At 45.0% G+C, this 25,863-nt stretch overlaps 1 protein-coding gene across 4 annotated transcripts in view; it reads right to left on the minus strand.

The window, feature by feature from the left end:
• PTPRO (protein tyrosine phosphatase receptor type O) overlaps positions 1-25,863 on the minus strand; it is a 141,572-nt gene that overhangs the window by 61,823 nt on the left and 53,886 nt on the right. For 2 of the 4 annotated variants that reach the window (XM_081022692.1, XM_081022690.1), the window contains exons 2-5: positions 23,975-24,124; positions 14,122-14,395; positions 3,373-3,531; positions 1,190-1,342 (exon numbers count right to left, since the gene is read on the minus strand). In XM_081022692.1, coding sequence (XP_080878818.1) covers positions 1,190-1,342; positions 3,373-3,531; positions 14,122-14,395; positions 23,975-24,124 — 736 coding nt within the window. The remainder of the gene's footprint in view (positions 1-1,189; positions 1,343-3,372; positions 3,532-14,121; positions 14,396-23,974; positions 24,125-25,863) is intronic. The other 2 variants (XM_081022691.1, XM_081022693.1) reach the window with 1 other exon arrangement.

Below are 25,863 nucleotides of genomic sequence, written 5' to 3' on the forward strand. Positions count from 1 at the left end.
ACCTCAAATAGCCTGCAATCAGATGGTGTGCTTACATTCCCATGAGCAACACTCTGAATAACCTTATAAGTATTATACATATTTTAATGAATTCCACATTAATAGGGACATTAAACAGTTTTTTCCCCTTGGATGCCTCAAGTAATGATTATAAAACAAGCAAATTTGTAGTTCAAATGCACACAATCAGTAGCTGCCCAAGACCTATAGTCCAAAATTCATGGGATAATAAATTAATGGATCACCATACCAGATAAATTTGGACTTGTGGTTTGCCATACTAAAACGGTTGGGAACTACTGCCCTATGATTATCATGAACATAGATATGACACACACAAAAATAGCAGATAAATTCCAAATTAACTCAAATTCCCTTAAACTGCCTGACCTGCCTTTCCCTTCTCAATACTTTAACAAAGAGGTGTTCACATGTTATACAACAACTACAATATTAACGACTTCCATTCGTATTGACACATTAAATGATTTACAGTGGTACCTCGGGTTACATATGCTTCAGGCTACATACGCTTCAGGTTACAGACTCTGCTAACCCAGAAATAGTACCTCGGGTTAAGAACTTTGCTTCAGGATGAGAACAGAAATTGTGCTCCGGCGGCGCGGCAGCAGCAGGAGGCCCCATTAGCTAAAGTGGTGCTTCAGGTTAAGAACAGTTTCAGGTTAAGAACGGACCTCTGGAACGAATTAAGTACTTAACCCGAGGTACCACTGTACAAACGTACAGGTGAAGCATTCAAACTATATCCTTATTTTTCCTGTGTGTGACAATTACTCTGTCCATGATGTTTCTTCCTGTCCTTGTAAAATATTATGTCTATCTTTTCCCAGTTGCTGCTGTTCTCCATCATGCCTTGATCATGCTTGGCCTGTACTGCAGGTTAGCTATGGGGAGCCCCCATGTCCGCAAGACTACAACTCCCCTCATCCCTGCCCATTGGCCATGCTGGCTAAGGCAGATGGGAGTTGGAGTCTAATAACAATTAGAGGGCCACGGCATCCGTCTGCCCCATCCCGGGCATATAGGGTACAGGTCTTGGGGAGGCCTCTAAAGCACAGGTTCACAGCAAGGTTTCTCTCAGGCCAAAGGAAGAGACTTCTGCTTATGGGGACAATGAATTGTATCTGGATACAATGTGCACACGACATACAGAAGCCACTTGTTCTACCTGTTCGGTGTTGCTTTGCTTCGTGTTTCACCCCACTGTATTCCACCAGGGTGCTTTTGCTGAACGTCGCTTCAGACACCAGCTGAAACGTGATGTTGCTGTAACATATTCCTGGCAGCCAGTGGTTGAAAACGGTTTTGCCTTTAAAGAAATCTGCAGGGTGGTGAATAAATGGCACAGATTACATGAGCCAGAAGACCCTACGTCACAGCCTTAAGGAGAGAGATATTGCTTGGCACAGTCTCAGAGATACAGGATTGTGTGTGCACTCAACAACATTTCTACACTCCTGCCCCCACTCCGTGCCTCCACTCTTTTCTTCCTGGCTGTCAAAAGTACTTAGAAGCAAGTCCCAGGAAAATAAACATGAAAGTAGGCAAAGGAATTGCAAGTGGCAACATACCAGACAACTACCAGACTTTTAGAAGACATCTGAAAGCAGCCCTGTTTAGGGAAGCTTTTAATGTTTAATAGGTTATTGTATTTTAATATGCTGTTGGAAGCCGCCCAGAGTGGCTGGGGAAACCCAGCCAGATGGGCGGGGTATAAATAATAAATTATTATTATATTATTATGTACGGTGTGACACAAAACATTTCAAGGAACAGATGATATAAGCTTCTTCATTCCTAACAAATCGCCAAGGGGCAAAACTTGCAGGGAGCAAACCAAAGATGCAAAGTTGTGGGGGTTTCTTTTGTTAAAGCCCCCAATCCCTGCACCATGGTATGGTCCTATTCTGAATCAATGCCCCCCCCCCATGCCTGCAATCTACTCCCCCCCCCCATTCACAGCAATTACTATTTAGGTGACTTGTCTGCTTCGTACCTCAGTGTTTCCTATGGACTGATTGGCACCAGCTTTCCACAGTTTTGGATATGGGTCTTTCTCCATCCTACCTGGAGATACCAGGGGATGATCCTGAGTCCTTCTTTGTATTCAGCAGATGCTCTATCACAGAGCTCCAGGCCTCCCCCAAATAATGACCCATAATAATTAATAGTAACATTCCAGCTTCTTCAGCTATTCAGCTGAACAAAAGACAGAAAACAATTCTTGCTTAGGAAAATAGGAAGTTGCCTTACACCGAGACAAACCATTGGCCCATCTTATTCAATACCGTTGATGCTGATTGGCTGCAGCTCTCCAGGGCTTCAGGCAGGGGACAATCCCTACCTAGAGATGTTGGGGGTTAAATCTGGGACCTTCAGCATGCAAAGGATGTTCTTGATCAGGCATAGGCAAACTCTGGCCTTCCAGATGTTTGGGACTACAGTTCCCATAATCCATGACCACTGGTCCTGTTAGCGAGGGATGATGGGAATTGTAGTCCCAAACATCTGGTGGGTCGGAGTTTGCCTATGCCTGTTCTTGATCTTGATCATCAAGCTAATGTAATGGGTAGTAAGAAGCATGGTCTGTAGGGGGAGTATTTGTTCAATGACGCCATTAGCAGGAACTTTATCCCCCAGGTCTTGACATAAAGCAATAATGCCATCACAACAGGATAATCAGCTAATGAAATGGCTGGCTTTGTGAATTGCGCCTTACTTCCAGCTTCATGTGCACTTCACACCTTCAGTAGGTGATGAATATCTGGGCAAAACAGGATACTTCGGTATTTACGTTGCATCATATTGAAAGGAGATCTCCCTGACCATTGGATCAGCTGCTGAGGTGCCATGGAATGACTATAAACATTCTAACTTGCCCAAAGGTTTGAGACAAGGTCAGCATACAGGGCCCAGGGACAGAAAGGGCTGGGAGTTGTTGGTGGAACAGAGAAGGGTGTAGGCAGGCAGCACTACCTGACTGTTCTGTATGTGAAGACAATTGGATATATCCCCAAGGGTAGGGTACTTTTGGATCACAGCCTAATTTCCTGTGGTTGGGTGGAGTCCAAAGGGAGAGAAGGTCAGGAGGGGGAAATGTTCAGGAGGAGACCAGATGGATGGAGTGATCTAAGGTGGAGTGGGAAGCTCCCTGCAAGTGATCTGCTCAGACTTCTAACTAGAATAATCTGTCGTTCTCCTGACAGTCTGTTGAGCGGCGGAGGAAGACAGGGAGGCAGAGAAGCAAGGGAGAGGTATCACAAAGAGAGGGAGAGAAAAAGGGGCTGTCCTGCCTCTGTCTCCTCATTTTTGGCTCTGACCTCAACTACCATTGTTTAAGATTCCACCTACCTTTATATAACATGGTCCGATAGTCTTTCCCTTCCCAGTAGCTTATATTCACACGGGTGAAAACATTGTACTTCTCTGGATACTGGATCTCAAACAGCACCCCAGTTTCTGGTGATGGTTTATAGTCATAGATGGAAACGCTGGTTACAGGTAGAGGTTCTGAAAGAGAGAGAGAGAGAGAGAGAGAGAGAGAGAGAGAGAGAGAGAGAGAGAAACAATGCATTTTAGTTCTCAAGATAATCAGGTTATGCTTTTAGAAAGAGATGAATATTTTGCAATGACTTGGGGTCTTAGTTGTACATGCAAATAAATGACTTAATTTCTCAGTGTGTAAAAGGTAAATGTGTGAATTGTTCCATTGCCTGCAGTGACCACCATGTGGCACCCTTGGGCAGCTCATGGGGTCCTAGTGCCCCCCAGCATAGCACACACCTGATGTTGCCATGGGACATCTCTCAAATGTGGCATCCCAGCATTCAGAAGAGCTCCAGGAAACTGGATGTGGGAAAGCCTCTATTTTAATTTCCCCCAACGCCATCCAGGTAGGGATGGACAAGTCTGCCAATTTCCGTTTATCACCACCACTCACATTTTCAGTCTTAAATTCAGTTCACCACATTTTCGCAACAGTTTGCAACAATAAAAAATAACCACACGCCTTTAGGAAAACTCTCCTAATATTGATGTTTCGGTCTGCAGTTTTGTCTAATATACACAGCAAATTCCCCCTAATATATTTTTGCATGCTTTCCCCTCATAAATACAGCTTTGTACATATTATTCACCAAATTCAGAGGTGTGGATTGCAAGAGCCATGTTTCAACTGACATTTTGCAACATAATGACAGAATGGTGTAGTGGTTAGAGTGTTTTCCTGGAACTGGTGCATATCCCTACCCAGCTGTGAAACTTACCAAAAGACCTTGGGCCTGCACTCCCTCAGCCTGACAACCCCCACAGGGACATGAGGATAAAATTTGGGTCAGGATGAACCACGTACACTGCCTTGATGTCTTCAGAGGAAAGGCAAATTGTTAATTAACCGATGCAGTGAAACCTTTGGACAGGGTTAGGTTCAGACAATTTTCTAGGTATGATCAGGCATGATGGTCTGCCTTGGGACTCCTCCTGGATTCAGCTTGCCTCTACTATGGTCTGAAGGCACATGGGGCTTAGCTATCCTTCATGACTTTCTGCCTGATGAAGCCTTCCTATGCCATAATCACATTACAATTTTCTAATTACGGCAACTTTATAGACTGAGCGATTGCATTACCCTGTTACTTCTTCCCAGAAGAAATCAGATGAGGAATGCAAGCTTGGTATTCATTTTTATTACAATTTTATTTTGGCCCTGATCTTTTGATTTAATTAAGTGATGATTAGATCAAGTGGGAGGCATCATTAAGCTCTCCCTTCTTCTGTTTTCTTTCTAGCTGCAGCCAGCAAATCAACATGGATTAATGAATAGCATTTGGAGATGCTGCATTCAACATTGCGTCTTTTGGAAATATCTCAGTAGCTAAGTACCCTACGCACTCACTGTTCAAGGTCGATTTCCAGAAGAGCAGCCGTGTTAATCTGTTTCAGCAAAAGCAACAAAACCCTTGCGGCACTGAAAGGTTGCTTTAATGGCATCAGTTTTCAAGCCAGTGGACCATACTTCATCAGATGTAAGACCCCCAATATCAGAGAAGGAGGCTAGACCTGGTTTTGTTGTGGTTGTTGTGTTGCAACCCAGGAGAAAGTATGCTTCTTTATAAATGCACGGTGGTCCCTTCCAACTCTACAGTTCCATGTGCAGAATTCATCATGCAAAAGGCTGGGCTGGATGAATCCCTAGCCGGAATTAAGATTGCCGGAAGAAATATCAACAACCTCAGATATGCAAATGACACAACCTTGATGGCAGAAAGTGAGGAGGAATTAAAGAACCTTTTAATGAGAGTGAAAGAGGTGAGTGCAAAATATGGGCTGAAGCTCAACATCAAAAAAACTAAGATCATGGCCACTGGGCCCATCACCTCCTGGCAAATAGAAGGGGAAGAAATGGAGGCCGTGAGAGATTTTACTTTCTTGGGCTCCATGATCACTGCAGATGGTGACAGCAGCCACGAAATTAAAAGACACCTGCTTCTTGGGAGAAAAGCAATGACAAACCTAGGCAGCATCTTAAAAAGCAGAGACATCACCTTGCCGACAAAGGTTCGTATAGTTAAAGCTATGGTTTTCCCAGTGGCGATGTATGGAAGTGAGACCTGGACCATAAAGAAGGTTGATCGCCGAAGAATTGATGCTTTTGAATTATGGTGTTGGAGGAGACTCTTGAGAGTCCCATGGACTGCAAGAAGATCAAACCTCTCCATTCTTAAGGAAATCAGCCCTGAGTGCTCACTGGAAGGACAGGTGCTGAAGCGGAGGCTCCAATACTTTGGCCACCTCATGAGAAGAGAAGACTCCCTGGGAAAGACCCTGATGTTGGGAAAGATGGAGGGCACAAGGAGAAGGGGACAACAGAGGACAAGATGGTTGGACAGAGTTCTTGCAGCTACCAACATGAGTTTGACCAAACTGTGGGAGGCAGTGGAAACTGGAGTGCCTGGCGTGCTCTGGTCCATGGGGTCACAAAGAGTCGGACACGACTAAATGATTAAACAACAACAACATATAGGAACTCTCCTAAATTTGATTCTGTAGTCTGAGCAACTGGTCTATGAGAGAAGGTGAGAAACAAGGCCTGATCCTGGCCAACTTAGCCCATGCTGTCTGCCTCTGGCACCTTGACTGCCAGAGGTTACTTTGGAGCCTGATCGCTGGGCTGTTCGTACGGCACTGTTAAACTCTGCTGGACCCTGACAAACAGCTCCTCTCTCCCATTCTTCCTTTGCAATAGTACTGCTGGTTTGTGTTGCTGTAGGTGAGGAATCAGGGCAGACAAAAGAGCCAAGGGAGGAATTTGCTGAATTAACCCCTATTACCTCTTCTCCCATTTTATCAGTGCACTGGAAGACAGACTGACAACAATTAATAACCAAACGTTGCAATCAAGAGGTTACATTTCCAATCACAAGCACCAAGAGGGAAAGAGTGACAGCGGCACATTGGAGCAGAACTGGGCCAACAGCTAATGGCTCAGATCAAATTGGCTTGGAAATCACCCCCAAACACAAACTGGGGTGATGGGTCAACTCATTTACAAGCCAATAAAAAACAGAGATGGCACACAATGGGGAAAAAGTGATCAGTTTGGTGGGGAAAACTCACCCACCACAGGTGACTCTCTTGCCTCAAGGGTCCTTCATGGGCTAGGCTTCCCTCGCATCAACAGCTTCCACAGCTATGGAGGTATTTTGTAGCTCTGTATGGCTAGGAGTGATCCCAGAAGGAGAAGTCCTAGCCATGCAAAGTTCTCTTTAGGACTGGGTGAGTAGCAAGTGAATTAAGACAGGAATTCTTCTCCGGCTTGGATTTTTAATCCAAAATGGAGAAGGATTTGGGGATTTTGCAATGATCGCCTATTATTTGAGGTGAGCATTATGAGCCCCTGAAGTTTGCATTGAATAAAGGGTTCTAGACATGAAGTAGAATGAGGGGAGTCTTTTAAGAAGCAGCAAGGAAGAATGGGTGGAGTCATACCTGGGGGTTATCCTACAGCTCAAGGATGGGGAACATGTGGCCATCCAGATGTTACTGGACCCCAACTCCCATCATCCCTGATCACTGCCCATACTGGTCAGGCCTGATGGGAGTTGTAGTTGACTCCAACAACATCTGGAGGGCCACAGGTTCTCCATGCCTGCCATTTTCTCTTTGCAACCACCTTTTAAGGCAGGATAGGCTAGAATGCAGTAGCATCATGTTAAAGTGGGTACTTTGAGCCCAGGTCTTTGCAATCTGTGTCCAGCACTATGCATTCCATCACACTGGTGGTTCGCTCCAGTCAATATCCCAGTTGAAGAATACATTTGTTTTCCAACTCTTCCCAAAGAAAGGAAGAAGTGTATTTACAGCAGGCTGCTATTCCCCTTCTCATAAACATATCATTCTTATTCTCTCAGTGTGATCAGCTGTGTGACAAGGAACAAGATCGATACAGAGCTGAGAGGAGGGGAAAAAGAAAAGAACGAAAAAAGAAATAAATTGCATTGATCTGACCCAGCCAGACTCGGCTATATTATTAGGCTTGCCTTAAAACCTAAGCCTCTAGATGGAGAAAGGGCGATGATGCAAGCATGTTGTTTTAGTAGCAAAGTTTTAAATTGCTTTCCAAAAATGAAAACAGTATCTTGAAAGCATCAGTAAAATTGGCCAAGATTCATGCTGCAGATTTCATTCAAAGAAAAATAAATCTGGGGATTTTCTTCCTTGATACCTAAAGCCAATTCACAGGCTTGGCTGCAACCTCCATGCTCTCAGAGGAAGATGTCTTATACCTCGTTAGGCAACTTGTCCACCTGGATCAATAATGCCTACTCTGACTGGCAGTGGTTCTCCAGGCTGTGAGGCATGGGACCTCTCCCATTTAGCCAGAGATGTCAGAGACAGAACCTGGGGCTTCTTCAGCTGAAGCACATTCTCCGCCTCTGAGCTGGTTCCCCTCACATTTGACTTCATGCCCAACGAACTTGGAGTGAGCAGACCTTGGAGCACACAGTGCAGTGGTTTTCACTGCCTTATGGAAACCAAAATTGCATGGGCAATCTTTAGGCTGGCTGAATGTTCTTCGTTTCTTCAGAGAACCTTGAGTTCCACCAGCTGGAGGCAGGTGCAAAATAACAGATGAGGTGGAGCTGAATGCAAAATGGTGAATTAGGAGATTGGCAAATAGATCCAATGACCTACTGTACCTCATTATTCATACACAGGGGGGAACTGCATATGCAAGTCCAACTCTACACTTGAGTTAGTAGGAATACCTAACTTAATGTGTTTCTTTTAAAACAACAACAATAACCCTTTTTGTTCTTGCTATCACTGAACCACTAGATGTCAGAAATCTTTGCCAAGCTACTACAAATTATCCCACAGCTCACGGGATATTTGCAAGGACATTCTTTTAATCTGTCAACCTGATTTGATTACCGAGTTGTTTCGACGGGAGTGTTTCATTGTGTGTTTTAATTGACAAAGGATGGGTCTCTGGGACTTCCGGGTTGGCGCCTCTGGCAATGGCGGATTTCCTCCGATCCGGAGGAATCTGCTCCGCAAAAAACAGGGTCTGAACCACCACGGCGAGGCGGAGACCCATTAAAAACCACAGGCGGGAGAAGCCTGTGGACGTGGGATTCGGCTGGCACCTTTGCGCCTCCCCTACTCACGGGGAAACCCTGTTTTGGGGATCCGGAGCGACGTGGGGTGAGTGGCGCAGTGCTTTGAATCGACTGCTTTTTTCACGGAGTGAAGCCGCATTGCTGTTGCCGGGGAGTGCTGACTTTTTCCTGTGGACAATTGGATTTCAAACAACTACTCGTGAGTAAATCAGAAAATTGGATTTTTAAATACTTTAATTCGGCACTGAAGCGGGAGGTCACAAACAGGAAATCCGCCTTCCGTTTTTGTAAATAGACTGAAGCAAAGACGTTACAAGTAAAGTCTTTGAAAGTTTTTGGCAAAGGATTAAATTTCCACCGGTTTAAAGTTACAAAACCCCCTTGGGAAGCAGGAGAAGAGGGGAAAATTTTGGATCTAGTGAGCCTGCAGGAGAGAGTGAAGAAATCAGATTACTACTGCTCTGAACCTGGGAACGGGTTGCCAGATGATGATTGAAGAGAGTGCTTTTGACAGAACGGATTTGACAATTAGCTAAACAAGAGTAAGATACTGTTTCCATTGTCCCTTTCTGCGTTTAAAAAAATAGAGGAAAAGTAACTGAAATTTTATCTTTAATGTTTGAAATTGTGCTTAAAAGAACTGATACAAGTGGAGACTGTTTCCCTCTAGAGGGAGCTTTTGAAACTGTAACAGGACTGTAACTGGGGAATTTCCAGCTGCAGAGAAGGAGTTTGGGAACCAGAGAGCGACCTTGGGCTATTTAAAAATGTTGATAGGAGAGGCCATTGTGACTGTTCTATGTAAGATAAGCTGTTCGCTGGGACAGCTTCATAAGAAGATGGATGATATGACTTTTAAAGTTGATAATTTGGAACAGAAAGTGACCAACTTGAGTCAAAAAGCGAACACTAACACAGAAATAATTCAGGACTTGGTACAGGAACCCATTTTGGCAGGACAAATGGTGGAGGAGAAGAAGAAGGAGAAGGAGAATGCAGCTGTTGTTCAACATAAAATAATACAAGTGAGATCTGCGGATTTACAGAAGCAAATTGGAGATTATAAATTGAGGCCTTCTATGATTGAATTCAGGAAAAGTCAGACTCCGAGGAATGGATCCTGGCTTGGATTAAAGAAGGAAAGTTGGAAAGAGCCCTTTATGCAGGGACTAACTGACTTTTGGGACATGGACTCAGGCCTGGAGGAGATTGAAGTTTTGGGGGCCTTTGGAATTGGAGGAACTTTGAAATATACCCGGAAACACTTTATGGACTGTAGTTTTAACTATGGAAACTCAGCTGATTTGTTCAGAAGGAAGAAAAGGATTGACAGGTTGGAATTTCCCCGAGATTGGCTCTTTAGCATTAAAGAAAATGAAGAAGACCTGCAGAAGGGACTTGGAAAAGAATTAAGAGCCTCGGACATAAGGTCACCAGGTTGATGGACTTTATGGAATTGACAGAAAGGACTGGCAGAATCCGAAACCTGGGAGAAGAGATGGTGGAAGAAGATTGGAAAATTTAAACTTTTTATATAGACTTATGGTAAAACTAATGAGTGATAGAAAAATGGTGGAATGATTTTTTTTTGGGGGGGGCTTAATAGAAATGTTATAAGGAGTTAAGTACATATAAGTAATTTAGTTTTAATGGAAAATAAGGTTAAAATAATACGTTATTTACAATATCACAGAAAATGGAGAAAGATGGAAAGGATTTGCTGAAATAATTAATAGAAGCGGAACACAAAAAGGGAGGTGTGAGGAGGTCGAGGAAACAAGGGAATGAAAGATAGAGTATGGAAAAGAGAGGATGTATGTTTTTAAATTGTTTTTGTTTTGGGGAGTGGGGTTTGTTTAGTTTAGTTTAATGTGTTTAGTTTTGAGTTTAGGTTGTGTTCTGTATTGTTTATATACTGGATTGTATGGTGTTTGTTTGTTTGTTTTTTCTATTTGTTTTTTTCCCCTCTGCTTTTTCTTCTGTTTTTTCTCTTTTGCTTTTTTTTATTTCTCTCTTTTTGTAATCTATAAAAGTAATAAATATTAATTTTTTTAAAAAAAAGACAAAGAATGGGTCTCTGGACTTCTAAAAATTACTATTATACGGCAAGTTGTTTTCGTTAAACCAATGGTTTGGTACTGGCGAAGGTATGCTATGGTATTGCTCTGAGCACAACTTCTGTTAGGCTCCACTAATATTGCTTCCCCACCTCTCTAAGGCATTGCAGAGAGAGTGGATAATCAAGAATCCAGTGCCTAGTCAAATTTTAATTATTGGGAATAAATAGAGGAATTTTCCCTAGGTATTTTATTTTCTTAGAGTTCCTCATATGCACATGGGGGGGGGGGGAGAGAGAGATCAAAATAGAACAGTGTCTCCCCAGACCCTAATAAGAGTGTTCCCTCCCCCCTGGGAACCAGCCAGCCTGGAAAGGAGCTTTGTAGTGCTGATTGAAACCTGGGGGTGGGAGGGAGACTTCAGCAAGAAGCAATCGGGATGTAAAGAACACATATTCATTCTCTCTCTCTCTCTCTCTCTCTCTCTCTCTCTCTCTCGTCTCTCACTATGCTACATAACACTCAAGCTGGCTGCCAGCTAGAGCAGTCCTGTGGCTTCTACTTGTGGGAGCCCTCCATTTGAAGGGCTGTCTGGTGTGAGCCCAGTTTAAAGAGAAATAACCCTTTAAAAAGGGAGAGCAGGTAAGGGCGTCAGAACAGCCTGTCATCAACAGCGAGCCCCTGGACAGCAGATGGAGCAGACCCTCAGGTCACCTGGTCACACTCTCCCCTGCCAAGGTGAGAGGCATGGCATCCCACGTCTGTTGCACTAATCCTTTCCACAAGGGCACCTGTACATAGAAATTCGAAGTGTTGGTGCTGACCTTTAAAGCCCTAAACGGCCGCGGTCCAGTATACCTGAAGGAGCATCTCCACCCCAGCATTCTGCCTGGACACTGAGGTCCAGCACTGAGGGTCTTCTGGCGGTTCCCTCGCTGCGAGAAGCCAAGTTACAGGGAACCAGGCAGAGGGCCTTCGCGGTAGTGGCACCCGCCCTGTGGAACACCCTCCCACCAGATGTCAAAGAGAAAAACAACTACCAGACTTGTAGAAGACATCTGAAGGCAGCCCTGTTTAAGGAAGCTTTTAATGTTTAATAGGTTATTGTATTTTAATATTCTGTTGGAAGCCGCCCAGATTTGCTGGAGAAACCCAGCCAGATGGGTGGGGTACAAATAATAAATTATTTATTAAATTTATTAATTATTATTAAATCAGCCCCGGCAGATGTTATGCTGTGCCCTCTTTCCACTCTTTTATTTATTGAGACACCCCCTCTTTTTCAGGGGACGCTTAACTGACCAACCACTTGACAGCCTAAACCTCTTAATTTTAGCGTTGTGGGTTCTAGCCCCATGTTGGGCAAAAGATTCCTGTATTGCAAGGGGTTTTTACTAGATGACAATTGTGGTCCCTTCCAACTCTACATTTTTATGACACTATTCTGAGAAATTTCCACGCACCCAGCATTAACACCCAAGAAAAATGTGAACAGGATCTATCTCGACTCATAGTGAAGGTAGTTGAAGATAGCATGTAAAAGATGCCCATGCAACTCCTAAGTCCTAACTCCTCAAGCATATTAGGCTGACATTCAAGCCATTGTTCTGAAGACTTGTGCGCTCTTTCCCTGAAGAGGGATGTGACAGTGATGAGCAGCTCTCCTGCAAACATCAATAGGCTCCGAGGAACTGTGGTGAAATGTCAAAGGACAACTAAGGGACCAATTGCTTCGGTGATGCTTATTTCGCAGAGTGAGGCCTCTTCGGGGGCCTCGTTTGCTGTGTCCCACGGCAGCCGACGTCGGCGGACGGGCTGGGAGCGCAACGCCTGCCTGGATCAAAGTGGCACGCCAGTCTGTAAGGCCCAGCCGCAATTAGGCATGCGCTCTGTCAATATGCTCTCATATGGTCTCCATACGCCAGTGATCTTTAGCAGACAGGGAGCCATATGGCGCGGCGAGTTTCGACTGCCGCACGGGTTGCCGTTGACAACAATGGTAATTAAGGATCGTAATATAAAGAAGGTGGTGTTTTAACCGCCAAGTGTCGGCGAACACTGGGAAAATCCTTCCGCCTTCCCCTTCTCATTCCTCGTGTCTTTTCAAACTCTCTTCCGCCAGGATTTTTCTACTCCTGTCACCGCTTTCTCTCCATCTGTGGGCCAAACTAGACATGTTTGACTCCAGGGCGCGTGGCTTTTGTTTAATAAATAGCAGGCAGGCATGTGGGGGAATCCAGGTCCAGACTGAGGGGGGTGGGGCATTTCTTATTTATTTCATTTATTTATTTATTTGGAGAGCTTGTACTCTTAAGCAGAAAAAAAAGGCTAGCAGGAGGAACTTGCATGCAATCGGTTGAAACACAACAGTCCCTGTCCACAGCCTTACGATCGAAAAAACAAACAAACCACATGGCACACAAGGTGAAAGGGATGGGGAGGGGAGAGGAATCAAATACAGGCACTGTGTTATCCCTGTGATCCTTCCTTAGCCCCAGAATCATAAAATTATAATGTTGGAAGAGACCCAAGGGTGCAGGAATCTCAACCAAAGCACCCATGACAAATGGCCACCCAACCATCTGCTTAAAAACCTCCATGGAAGGAGAGTCCACAACCTCCCTAGGGAGTCTGTTCCAATGTCGAACAACTCTTACTGTCAGAAAGCTTTTCCTGACGTTAAGTCAGAATCTCCTTTATTGTAACTTGACGTCATTGACACAGGTCCTACCCTCCAGAGCAGAATTCCCTTGCTCCTCTTTGCCTAGAGATGAAAGGTGACATTGGCATCTATGTATGTAAATAGCAACCCCAGTCCAAACGGATCACTAACCAGGGGTGGCTAAACTGTGGCTCTACCAATGTTGAGGGACTACATCTCTGACTGGTGCCCCTCCTGGCTGAAGTCCAGCAACACCCCAAAAGACACAGTAAGCCACCCTAGCATCAAACGCATGAATGGCCATGGATTCAGAAAACGTAGAGGCATAAGGAAGGCAGACTGGTAGGTTCAGTCTGCTGGCGTGCCTGCCTATTATTTCAGTTGTGATATTCATGGCAGCTGGCTCTCAGGATGTGCTGTGAATTCTCCTTCTAGGGATGCCTGCCTCTTAATAATTGATTGCATTCATATTCCATCTTTTTCTCCAATAAGCTCAAGGGGACACATATGGTTCTCCCCCTCCTCATTTAATCCCCACAACAACACTGTTGTGTTGGGGGACAGGCTGAGAGGCAGTGACCAGCCCAAGATATCCCTGTGAACTTCATGACTGAGTGGGGATTTGAGCCCTGGTCCAACTCTCAAACCACTGCACTTCACTGGCTCCTCTCTCCACTCCATGTCTGGCACCAATAAACTGCAAAAAGGCATAGTGCCCAAGTTTCAAACGTGTTCACTTTGATTTTTAAAAGTTACTTACTGGTTAACACCGTGATGGATCTCGCTGGCTTGGAAACCATGTTTGCGCTCACCACGACCAGAGTCACTATGTAATAAAGGCCATGGTACGAGGCATTGAAAACCACAGGAGCAGGTAAAGTGCTGTTGAATTCGTCAAACTGGAAAAAATAGTTCTTAGATTCGCCGGTGATTTTGACAACGTACACCGAGGACGAGCTCACCACGTCCGCTGCTTCGAGGGAGACGGCGATGCAGTTGTCGTCTCGCACTGCCACGTGGAAAGGCGCCGCATTCTGCAAGTGAATAAGCAAAAGAAACGCATTGGCAAACAAACACCGCATGGCAGGCGCTGCTGTTTTGTCTGCCGCCAACAGAGAAGAGGTGGGGATCATGCTTAGGAAGGTTTTATTAATGGTCAGATCAAGGAGGAGAGGATCAGGATGGGAGAGGAAACCCCCCCCCCCAATTTTGGCATTTTCTCCTTCGGGGTGAAAATTATGTTCTGGCATGAGCACTGCTGCTCCTGCTTCTTTTTAATTTTTATTTCAAAACAAAAAAAAATTACAAACATCAAATTCAAAATCCATATTCATTTTCTAACATAAGCCTATTACATAGATTACCTAAATTAAAATATATCTAATTGATCTAGGCTTCCCTTTGCTATATGTAAATATAATGCAATTAACAAATTATATTATAAATGATATTATAGGTTAACATATACCCCCCACTCCCCTTCACCCATGTGTGATCTCAATATTTTACTTTTTCCGTCTTGTTGTGTTGTTATAATTTAATAATTATTCAGTTGATTCTGTTATTGTTTCTTACTTACCCCTTGCATATTTTACAAATTCTCTATTAATATTTCAATTCCGGAACCATATTTTTTCATGTATTCCTTCACTCCATCCCACTCTCTAATTATTCTCTGATTTGAGTGGCCTCTAATAATTGCCGTCAATGTTGCCATTTCTACAAACTCACAGAGTTTGTTTTGCCATTCTAAGCACTGCTTCTAGGGATGTGGGGACCTCTGGACCAGCGGCAGAGCATAAGCCTGCACTGCCCAGGGTGGGGCACACTCCTGAGGGGGGCGGGGCACAGAGGGTGCCCTCCCAGGTGCAGGATAGGCGCCCTGCAGCCAGGAGCGGAGTGAGCCGCTGACGGCAGACATTCGGCACGCCGCACGCCCGCGACTCCCAAGCCTCCCCCAGCTGTCAAAACAAAGGGGGAAGGAGGAATGATGGCTGGCAAAGTGGCGCAGCTCCCCCCTTCCCCCAACAGCTCAGGGTAGGCTTGGGAGTCACGGGCGGCGGCGCACCAAATGTCTATTACGATATGCCGTTCCACCTTAACAGATGTGTGGAGTTGTTGTATGTCACATGTCTGTTTACCTTCCAGCACAGCTTGCTGGGAACTTCCATTGTGTGTATAGCTTTTGCTTATGCTGCTTGCTTGGACACGTAGGGGAGAAGACATGTTTTTCCCTTTGTCCTGATGCTGAATAAAATGCCTGTAAATACGCTTTACACAGCCTCTATCTGCCCTTCTATTGCGATGAGTTTTCCCCCTCTGCTGGCTTGCGTGCTCAGCTTCTGAAGGTTTCTGAAGCTCGAGTCGCAGTTACATGCTGATCCAAGGACCGGAGATTGCCCGGCTGCTGGCCGGTGGGCTGGAGCCAGCTGGGGGCCTGCCAATTGCCCCCGTTTCCTTGGACGCATCCCAACAATGTCACCCCCCTCAGAGAAGACATCCGGGGCAGTCTGCCCCCACCACACCCCCTTCCTTCACCCCTGCTCTGGACATTGATTGTTTTTGTGGTGCTTCCTGTAACATGATTGTTCTGCATGCCAGCGCTGCTAGCCCCCAGAGCAAGGCAGCAGTGGCCCTGAAATTGGCAATGAGTGGCATTCAATGCAGACAGAACCCCACAAATCACTGGCCCCTTGCCCTGAATCATCCTCCTGGTTCCTCGCCTCCTCCGGCCACATATCCCACTCCATCTCTGACATCACACCCAATATGTGGCATGATGCCGACAGAAGGGACTTCAGCTTCAGGACCCTGGTATACAACAATTATTTCTGTATCGATAGAAATTAAAGCTACAAGTGTGTTACAGGCGAACCTAAATGGCAATACCAGTCTTCCTTCCCAAACACTAATATATAAAAGAGTGCCATAAGTTTCCTCTACCACCATGGATTTTCCTCCCAGTTTTTAAGGTTTGATTCCAGCACAGGGGCATTGTTCCCACTGTGTGACTTCACTCCTTTTACAAATAGTGTGGCTCTGAGGGTTTTTATTATTATTATTTTTTAAAAAAATGGTTTTTCACCCATGTCTCCTTCATAAAGCTATAATTACACTGGAATTTGGGAGAAGTAGAGTGAATCCACAGAAAAATGAAGGAACAGAAACAGGGGGAATCCACTCATTCTTAGATACAAGGAAGCCCAAATCTTTCCTGCTCACCCAATTTATTTTCTATGAAGCTTCAATCCTTTTCATATTAGACAACTCTGTCACTCAAGTGTATAGAAGAAAATGGAACAGTTTAACCTTCTCTCTCTCTCTCTCTCTCTCTCTCTCTCTCTCTCTCTCTCTCCATCTGTCACACAGAAAATCAATTCTTTGGCTGATTTGGAAGGAAAATAAAACCCTCTTCCTTTCATTAATTGCAAACTATCTGTCAGAAAGGAAACTGCCAGGTCTGCAGGAATTCCAAAATGCAGCGACTGTAATTATAATGAAAAAGGGACCACATTTAAAGTTCCAGCATCTCTCCCAGCCCTTTCCCCTCATTTAATTGGCATGGCGATGCTTAGATCTCTACCTCTTGGCTGCGCAAAAAGTCAGCACCAGGTGATATTTCCAGCTCCTCTGAATCACTTTGCCCTTTGATGGTCCATAGGAGAGCAACTTCAAACACCTCAGCTCTGCAGCTCCTACAGCAGAAATGGCTTTGCTCTCGCAACATCTCGAGTGAGGATGTTAGCCAGCCAGTTAGGTGTCCTTCTGCAAGGAGTTCTGAAAATCTTTCAGCAGTGTGACAAATCCTCTATCACCACCCCAACCCCCGGAAATAAGTCAACAAATATCACAAAGGTTTGTCTATAATGCACCAAGTATTAGTCATTCACTGCCCCGCCACAAATAAAAGCTTCCCCTACCTGATTGGTTTCTCGGAGATCATTCTTACCAGTCAGAAACCAGGTGCTCAGAAACCAGGTGCAAGCTCTATCTGTTACCTGTTCATGTAAAATTTCTCATCAAACATAACTTCTCTTTTACCCTCTCTTGTATTCAAAGCAACAAAAGGCTGTTATGGGCAGCAATGCAAATACTCCGCTAGGCCTCTGCCACTCACTAGCAATCCTTGATTTATTGTTATGACTTTGTGGGGTGCAAGTCACACCCTAAATTCCTGGGTCCAATAAAAGTTGGAATTAATCAATGCTTGAAGAGTTAAACTGTGCCATACACTGGACCCCTGGCCTATGTTAACAAGCCAAGCCAGCTTGGTGGTTGCTAGCTGAGTGGGGGAACAAAGGCTGCTAGCATCCCATCAAATGATGAGCCATCGGGATGTTCAATGGCAGACAGCAAAGGGGGTGGAGCCCCTCCTCCAGCTGCGTGTTAGTGGGCAGAGACAAATAAGGGTTTAGGATTTCAGTTTGGACAGTGCTTTTTTCTGGGGGTACACAGGGGTATGTGTACCCCTAAACATTTTGTGAATCTAACAGAAGAAACTATTTTTTTAATTAAAAAAATACTTTCTTCTCTAACACAGTGAATTTTCACTTACATTACTACTCCTAATGGCGGCCTCATTTCCTTTCCCGGTGTTTCCTGAGTCACAGATGGAAACGAGCATTTAATGTGTGAGGAAATACATGTTCTTTGTACTTTTGTCCATTTACTGTATTCCCCACCCTCCGATTTGAACTATAAAACGGTGATTTTCTTGAGTCAATATGAGAGTACCCCTAAACATTTTTTTTCCGAAAAAAAGCACTGAGTTTGGACGATGTATGCCAGAGGGGAATAGTTTCGCTGGGTTCACATACAAGGAAGAGGAAGTGGGGTGAACACCACCACATGGGCTGACTGTGACAAAGAGACAAAGAGAATGGCTGATTTCTCTGTTCTGAGACCCAAGCCTCCTGTGCCTATGGGAGAAGCAAGAGACCCTCTTGGAATATGAATGCTCTGAGCAGTCTCCATCATATTCTCAGGTTGCACATATGTGTAAACAAACCACATATCATAAAGACACCACCAACTGTGCAGAGCCTCATTTCCAAAGGAAAACCCAAGCTAAAGTTTGTCTGGCATCCTTGTCATGTTATGCTGCTTGTGGAGATTGGGGTGGTGTGTAACATTATTTTCTGCTTCATGTACCAATAGGGGGTACAGCCAGAAGCAGTAATGGTTGTGAATACCAGTAGCTGGAAGCCACAGGAGGGGACAGTGTTATCGAGCTTGGGTCCTGCTTGCGGGCTTCCCATGGACGCGGGTGGCACTGTGGGTTAAACCACAAAGCCTAGGACTTGCCGATCAGAAGGTCGGCGGTTCAAATCCCTGCGACGGGGTGAGCTCCCATTGCTCAGTCCCAGCTCCTGCCAACCTAGCAGTTTGAAACCATGTCAAAATGCAAGTAGATAAATAGCTACCGCTCCAGCGGGAAGGTAAACAGCATTTCCGTGTGCTGCTCTGGTTTGCCAGAAGCAGCTTAGTCATGCTGGCCACATGACCTGGAAGCTGTACGCCGGCTCCCTCGGCCAGTAAAGCGAGATGAACGCTGCAACCCCAGAGTCTTCCATGACTGGACCTAATGGTCAGGGGTCCCTTTACCTTTTACCTGCTTGTGGGCTTCCCATGGACATCCGGGCAGCTACTATGAAAGCAGGATGCTGGAGTAGATGAAACATTAACCTGACCCAGCGGGGCTTTTCTTGTGATTTAGAAGGGTTCAGATCCCCCACCCACTGACAATGAAAGAACATATGAGAGTAAAGAGAGTTGAGGAGGCACACAGATTTTGTGGCACATTCTAGGTTTCCCCACTTATTTCCATGAAACTGAAGGTGTAAACCAGCTTTCCCCAGCCAAGTGCCCCCGCCTCCGATGCTCCCCAGACTAACTTTCATCCCATCCCCAATCAGCATAGGTAAGAGTCCAGGACGATGGGACTTGTAGTCCAAAACACCTTCTGGCCTTAACTCTATTTGGAGGCTGGGCCTCAAATCTTTGTGAGATGTGTTTCTGCAGGGAGAGAAAGCAAACAGGTAGTAGTACATTGAAGGTCTTTGTCTGCTCCCAGCTTTTCTGAGGGCTTTGGTATGACTTGGGCTTGTCATGCTTGTAATAATAAACCGTGAAGGAGGCTAGATGCAATCATTTGGTTTAGGAGGCAGGTCTTGCCAAATTTCCCTGGAGGTGTGAAACAGCCTCTCCAGCTGTGACACTAACAAATTAAATCCTGAAGGTAGCTGACCAGAAGTAATGAAATGTGTATTTGCCATACTGATGCTGTCAGTCCCGACTCACAGTGACTTCCCACTGCAATAAGTGGTGGCAAATTTGTCACTTCCAGTGGTGCTTCAGAGGTCACATCCCTGCACAACCTTCCTCTGCAAACGTCGAGAACCTTGGGGGCAAACTGTCACCAATCATGCCTGATCTTCCATCCATTGGTCTCATCTACACGTTTGTCCTGGCACCCACCCAAAACATGCAGACAGAGACTCTTGTAAGTAAGAAAGAGATCTTATTCAGGCAAGCAATGGAATAGGCTCAGCAACAGGTACAGAGTTCAGGAGTCATGATTCCAGCACAGGAATGGGTAGGGCAAGAAGTTCAGAACTGAACAGAAATAATAAAGATGTCCCAACAATTTCCCCCTACCCCACCCACCAATCGTTTAAAGCATGTGCTCTTTCAGGAAACCCAGACCAAACATTGTGGCCTAAATTTACAATTAATTAATTCAATACAATAACTACACTAGAGTAACTTAGAACACTGTCTTATACCAGGTCAGACTCTTCAGCTGCATTCAGACAAAACTTTATTCTATCTCCCCAACATTTCCTTACTTGATTGTTTTCGCATTCTACGTGATCTTTAAAGGGACGCGGGTGGTGCTGTGAGTACAGAGTCTAGGACTTGCCAATCAGAAGGTCGGCAATTCGAATCCCCGCGATGGGGTGAGCTCCCATTGCTCGGTCCCTGCTCCTGCCAACCCAGCAGTTCGAAAGCACATCAAAGTGCAAGTAGATAAATAGGTACCACTCTGGTGGGAAGGTAAACGGTGTTTCCATGCGCTGCTCTGGTTCACCAGAAGGAGCTTAGTCATGCTGGCCACATGACCTGGAAGCTGTACACCAGCTCCCTCGGCCAATAAAGTGAGATGAACGCCGCAACCCCAGAGTCAGCCATGACTGGACCTAATGGTCAGGGGTCTCTTTACCTTTACCTTTTAAAAGCCACTTCTGAAAAGTGAACAAAATGCAGTGGAAGTTTAGCTCTCATTTCCATGTTAATTGCTTCCAGAAAAATTGCTTCCATTTTATCCACATTAACCCACAAAATAATGGGACAGAATTTGGGGCAGTATTCCAGCATACAGTACATCCATCATACAGTTCCTTCCTGCCATATTCATGGGTGAGTCATGGGGGAACAGAATCACACATGTGCCTAAAGAATGGCAACATGTCCAATAATATCCATGGTTGTGTCACACCACAGCCATTGGTGCAAATGAAATTTAGCATGACAGTCTATCGATCAAAAACCTACAGTTCCTTAATGCAACAGGTAGTGCAGTATACAGTACAAGGAACATAGAAACCAATGTTATTAGTATAACCAGGAAATCTAAACCAATAAACCCAATTCCTGAATGTAACTTTTATCCAGTTAGCCCAGTATTGTCCACTTGATTCTGACCAGGATTAGCCCTCCAGGATACCAGGCAGAGAGGTCTTTTCCAATATCTTCTGCTTGACCTTTTTAACTGAAGATGTTAGGGATTCAATCAGAACCTCCTGTATAACCAAAATGCACACTCCTCCACTGAGTGATGGTTCTTTCCCTAGTATCTTGGCTAAGGGAATGTACTGTAATCTAATTCCCAGTTCCAAATCTCATCTCCACTCGCTTAAAAGCACAGGGGCTATTGTGGAAGACATGCACCCACTCCTCCACCTGAAATAGTAGAGTAATAATGCTATCCTACTAGAAAGGGCTGTTTTTTTATGATTACAAAGGTAACATTTGCAGACTGCTTTGGTTGCTTGAAATGCATGTTCTACAGATGTGAAGCATTCATTCAAGCAATTAAGAAAATCTATAAATCTGTACAGTCTCCTCAGCAAGGAATCTGTTCTGACATGAGACTAATCCATATGCACAAACTACCAGCTCCGTATGCATCCACCTACTCAGCTACTTAGGAAGCAATGACAATTAAACTTTAGCTGTTCCCTAGTGAATAAGCACATGTAAATACACAAATGAGTGCAAGATGAATTATACGATGCAATTAAAAAGCTCCTTCCCACACAGGCCTTATTCAAAACCCAGGACGATATAAACAGGGAAGATAGATGACTTCATCTAATGGATCTCTTTACCAATGCCAGATTATTCCCAATAGTACAATTCTTGAGTGCAATTCTAGTCTAAATTGCGCACACATACACCCCTCTGACAGGTAGGTAGGTAGGTAGATGATTAGATTTTCTATGTTAGGAATGAACAGTAGTTGTTCAATATATGAGGTTTTAATCAATACCCAAACAAGTTTTTGGAGAATTCATTGATGAAAAACAATGATTGTGTTACAGTGGATGCTCGGGTTGCGAACGTGATCCATGCGGGATGCACGTTTGCAACCCGCAGCATTCGCAACCCACAGCGGCGTGTCTGTGCACGCGCGGGTTGCGATTCTGCGCATGCGCGACCGCCAAAACCCGGAAGTAACCCGTTCTGGTACTTCCGGGTTTCAGTGGTCCATAACCTGAAAAAATGCAACCTGAAGCATCTGTAACCAAGGTATGACTGTACTGGGATTTTCTCCCTGCAACCACTCATGTTGTGAGCTGTCTTTCATTCCCCCAACAGGCCACAATCGCCTGGCTTGGGCATTTCAGCACCATGGACAGGGGATAAGCATTAGACTTTGGAACTGGCTAATGAGTGCGGTCTTTATATAAGGGTGAAAGGAATGCAACATTACATGAGCACAGGAAACCGATAGTTGCAGTTACAACACAATTGTTCGCCAGCTGGGGAATGTGGATATTCCACACAGAGTCAGGGAAGCATAAATCTAAAACTTTGAATGCAATTATTGCATCATCCCCTGAGTTCCCTGCCAGTGCTTAATTGGTCCCTGTAGTATGAATCTCAATAGCTGACTCCCCTCATCCCACCTGCTGTTCTCTTTTGTGAGGAGAACAATTCCTCACCAAACACTAATGATGCTGGAAGAACTGCATGTAGTCCTTGTTCCGCATTTGCTCCTTGTTCTGCATTTGGGGGAAGGGGTGCAGCTCAGAGGGTTGCATGCAGAAAGCCCCAGGTTCAACGCTTGGCACCTCCAGATAGGGCAGAGGAGTGACCCCCATCTGCAATCCTGGAGAGCCGCTGCCACTCAGTGTAGATCAGGCTTCCTCAACCTCAGCCCTCCAGATGTTTTTGGCCTACAACTCCCATAATCCCTAGCTAACAGAACCAGTGGTCAGGGATGAATGGAACTGTAGTCTCAGAACATCTGGAGGGCTGAGGTTGAGGAAGCCTGGTGTAGATGATACTGAGCTAGATGGATCAATAATCTGGCTTGGTATCAGGTAGCTTCCCATGTCCCTCCAACATACACTTTTTATGTTCATATGGGTGTAACATCAGGCCAATGATAGATAACCAATGACTGATTGACTAGATCTGACCGCTGGCCTGAACCAATTTTCTTTGGCTCTTGGAGATTCTACCAAATCTTAACCAAGAGGAATATGGGCATTTGCTCACATTTTCCTAGAAGAATATTGGATTCAAACACTGTGAGATGCAGAGGTGTTCCATCCATCACCCCATTTATTATTGAATGCATGTGCTCCATAACAGAAGGCAGGACTTGCTGCAGTGGGCATTACATGGTGCTGCAGGGTCATTGCATGTGTCAGTATCAGGAGGAGGGGGCAGAAGGGGAAGACTGCATGCCCACCTCCAACCTCCTTTTCCTGCCTCAGTTCCCTCCCTGAGTTTCCACTTTTACAAACTGTTTGGGTTTTTCTCCCCTCCCTTTTCTTTTGATTTATAATTTTGCATATTTCTGCATGCCTTGGGAGTCCTCCAAGAATATCTTATTTTTAGGTGGCCCCATCCAAAAGACACCTAACCACCCAAGTTCACAATTGAGTTTATGTATTACGTTCTCTCCCGCTCTTTAATGTGCCATTTTAAAAACAAAAAGTAGTAAGAATGAAGGGAGATGGGCAGCTGGAACCTTAAGAAAGATTAAAAACGGATCAATACAGCAGGAAAAGCGAGAGATCTGGGCTGAGCTGCGGGGAAATGAACAAGCATGCAACTTCAGTGCAATTTAATGGTTCACAAAGCAGGAGCTGGAGCAGCTTGGCTTTGAAATTTGGAAAGGCCCTAGTGGCTCAGCGATTGCCCTTTGCTTTTTCAGTGTGACCAGCGACCAGAAAGAGACAAGTCAGTTCATGCCCTCTTTTGGTGGCCGCTTGACTTCCTGCTTGCACAACAGGGGAGCATCTATGGATGGGATATGCCCACTTTGATCGCGTGCTTTGCCTGTGAAAGTCAAAAATTCAAGCTAAAGGCTTAGATACCTGTAGAGCAGGGGCAGAAGGCAAGCTGCCCTCAAGATGCTGCTGAACTACAATGCTCATCATTCTAGACCATTGACCATGCTGGCGGAGGCTGGTGGGAGTTGAAGTCCAATGACTTCTGAAGGGAACTATGTTGGTAACCACTGCCTGCTGTAAGAGACATACATTACTCCTGAAGATGGTGCAGTGGACAGAAAGCTCTGCATGTACAGTCAGAAGTCTTCACACCCTGGCCCCCAACTAAGTAAAAACAAACAAATGGATGCCATTGTGGTTGGAGTGTTGGACGTGGACCCAGGAGATCAGGGTTCAAATCCCCACTCGGCCATGAAGCTCACTGGGTGATGTTGGGCCAGTCACTGGCTCTCAGCCTCACTCACCTCTCAGGGTTGTTGTGGGGATTAAACAGGGAGGGGGGGAACCATGTACACCACCTTGATCTCCTTGGAGAAAAAAGTAGAATATAAATGCAATCTGTCCGTCAATAAAATCACCTGGATGCAGGATTACTCAACCTGTTATCACCCAGAACATAGTCCATCCATCATGATTCTATGATATATAGTGGCCTGCCCCAGCCTCCATAACACTCCACCTTCTGTTTGCTGCTTGTCTGGCTCTGGAAAAAATGGGTGGGGATCAAGTACCTAGCTAGTCACAATACATGGGGTGGGTCACAATATGTGCATGGTTGCCTCAATACACAGCATCACACCTAATGCAACAGTGCATTCTTAAGCACATTTGCTTGCCACCTCTCCTCAATTCTACAATAGGAATCATCAGCTGTTCGACTGAATGCACTGAGTGCATTCCTCATCTCACGGTCTATTTCTAAGTTACTATATTTTGCATAATGTGTATTGACAAGCCAATCAATTATGTTGAAGCAGATGATATGTGGTAAGTGCCAAGGGTGCAAGCTTTCAACCAGTAGGTTGGGGATCCAGGGACTTTGGGGACATGAATGACGTGAACAATAAACAGCTGCTATTGCGAGATGAGATTGTGATTTTAGGAGAGGTGAATGCACCGGACTTTGTAGTGACTTGGGAGATGTCTGTGATACACAGGAAGGACTTTCAGCCCACTATAAATATATCAGCTGTTTTTCTCAGGCTCTGGGACATGCCCCTCCCTGCAACTACAGTTTACATTGCCAATAAACGTACCGTTTGCTGCAATGGGACACGCTGTGTCAATGCAAAAATTGACCTGGATAAGACCTATAGCAAGGGCAAAGGGATAGCACTCGTCTACCCTCATACTAGGGTCCTAATTTGGATAGGTCACCTGTGCTATTTGTTAAAAACAAAACCCTGCACTTAAGAGCAGAGTAATGCAACTGTGTGGTTTGGTCCTCCAATAGAGGGATTTATCACAACTCACTGCTTGAATCTTTAACTGGAGATGCTAGATGTCCAAACCAGGATCCCCTGTGGACAAATGAATCAAATCACCACAAAGTTCCTGTCCTGAAGTCCAGAAGTCCTCATGCTACCTGACAGAGAACTATGGCAAGGGCTAATGCTGCACCCATCTTCTGCTCATGAAGAAGACTCCCAGTAGACTCAGTCCCAGGCTGGGTACCAAATTCAAAAGAGGAGGATTTCAGTTCAGGTTCCAGAGTACCTGATGCCATTGCCCCATACAACATCCACAATTGCATGCCAGGGAGACTAGAGGTCAATTACCCAGCATCCATAAACAAGTCACAGCATTCACAGATAATTAATGAAAATACAACATTCAAGAAAAGAATGAAGTCTGTATAGGAACAGACTTTTAAAAGTGCTAATTTCTGTAAGCTTTACATGCCCATTGGCAAGGACATAATTAACAGAACCAGGGCAGAGAAAATACTTTATAATACTGAACTACCAATCCCA

The sequence above is a fragment of the Podarcis pityusensis genome, assembly GCF_964106645.2.
Source record: "Podarcis pityusensis genome assembly, chromosome: 10".
In the NCBI taxonomy this organism is placed as follows: domain Eukaryota; kingdom Metazoa; phylum Chordata; class Lepidosauria; order Squamata; family Lacertidae; genus Podarcis; species Podarcis pityusensis.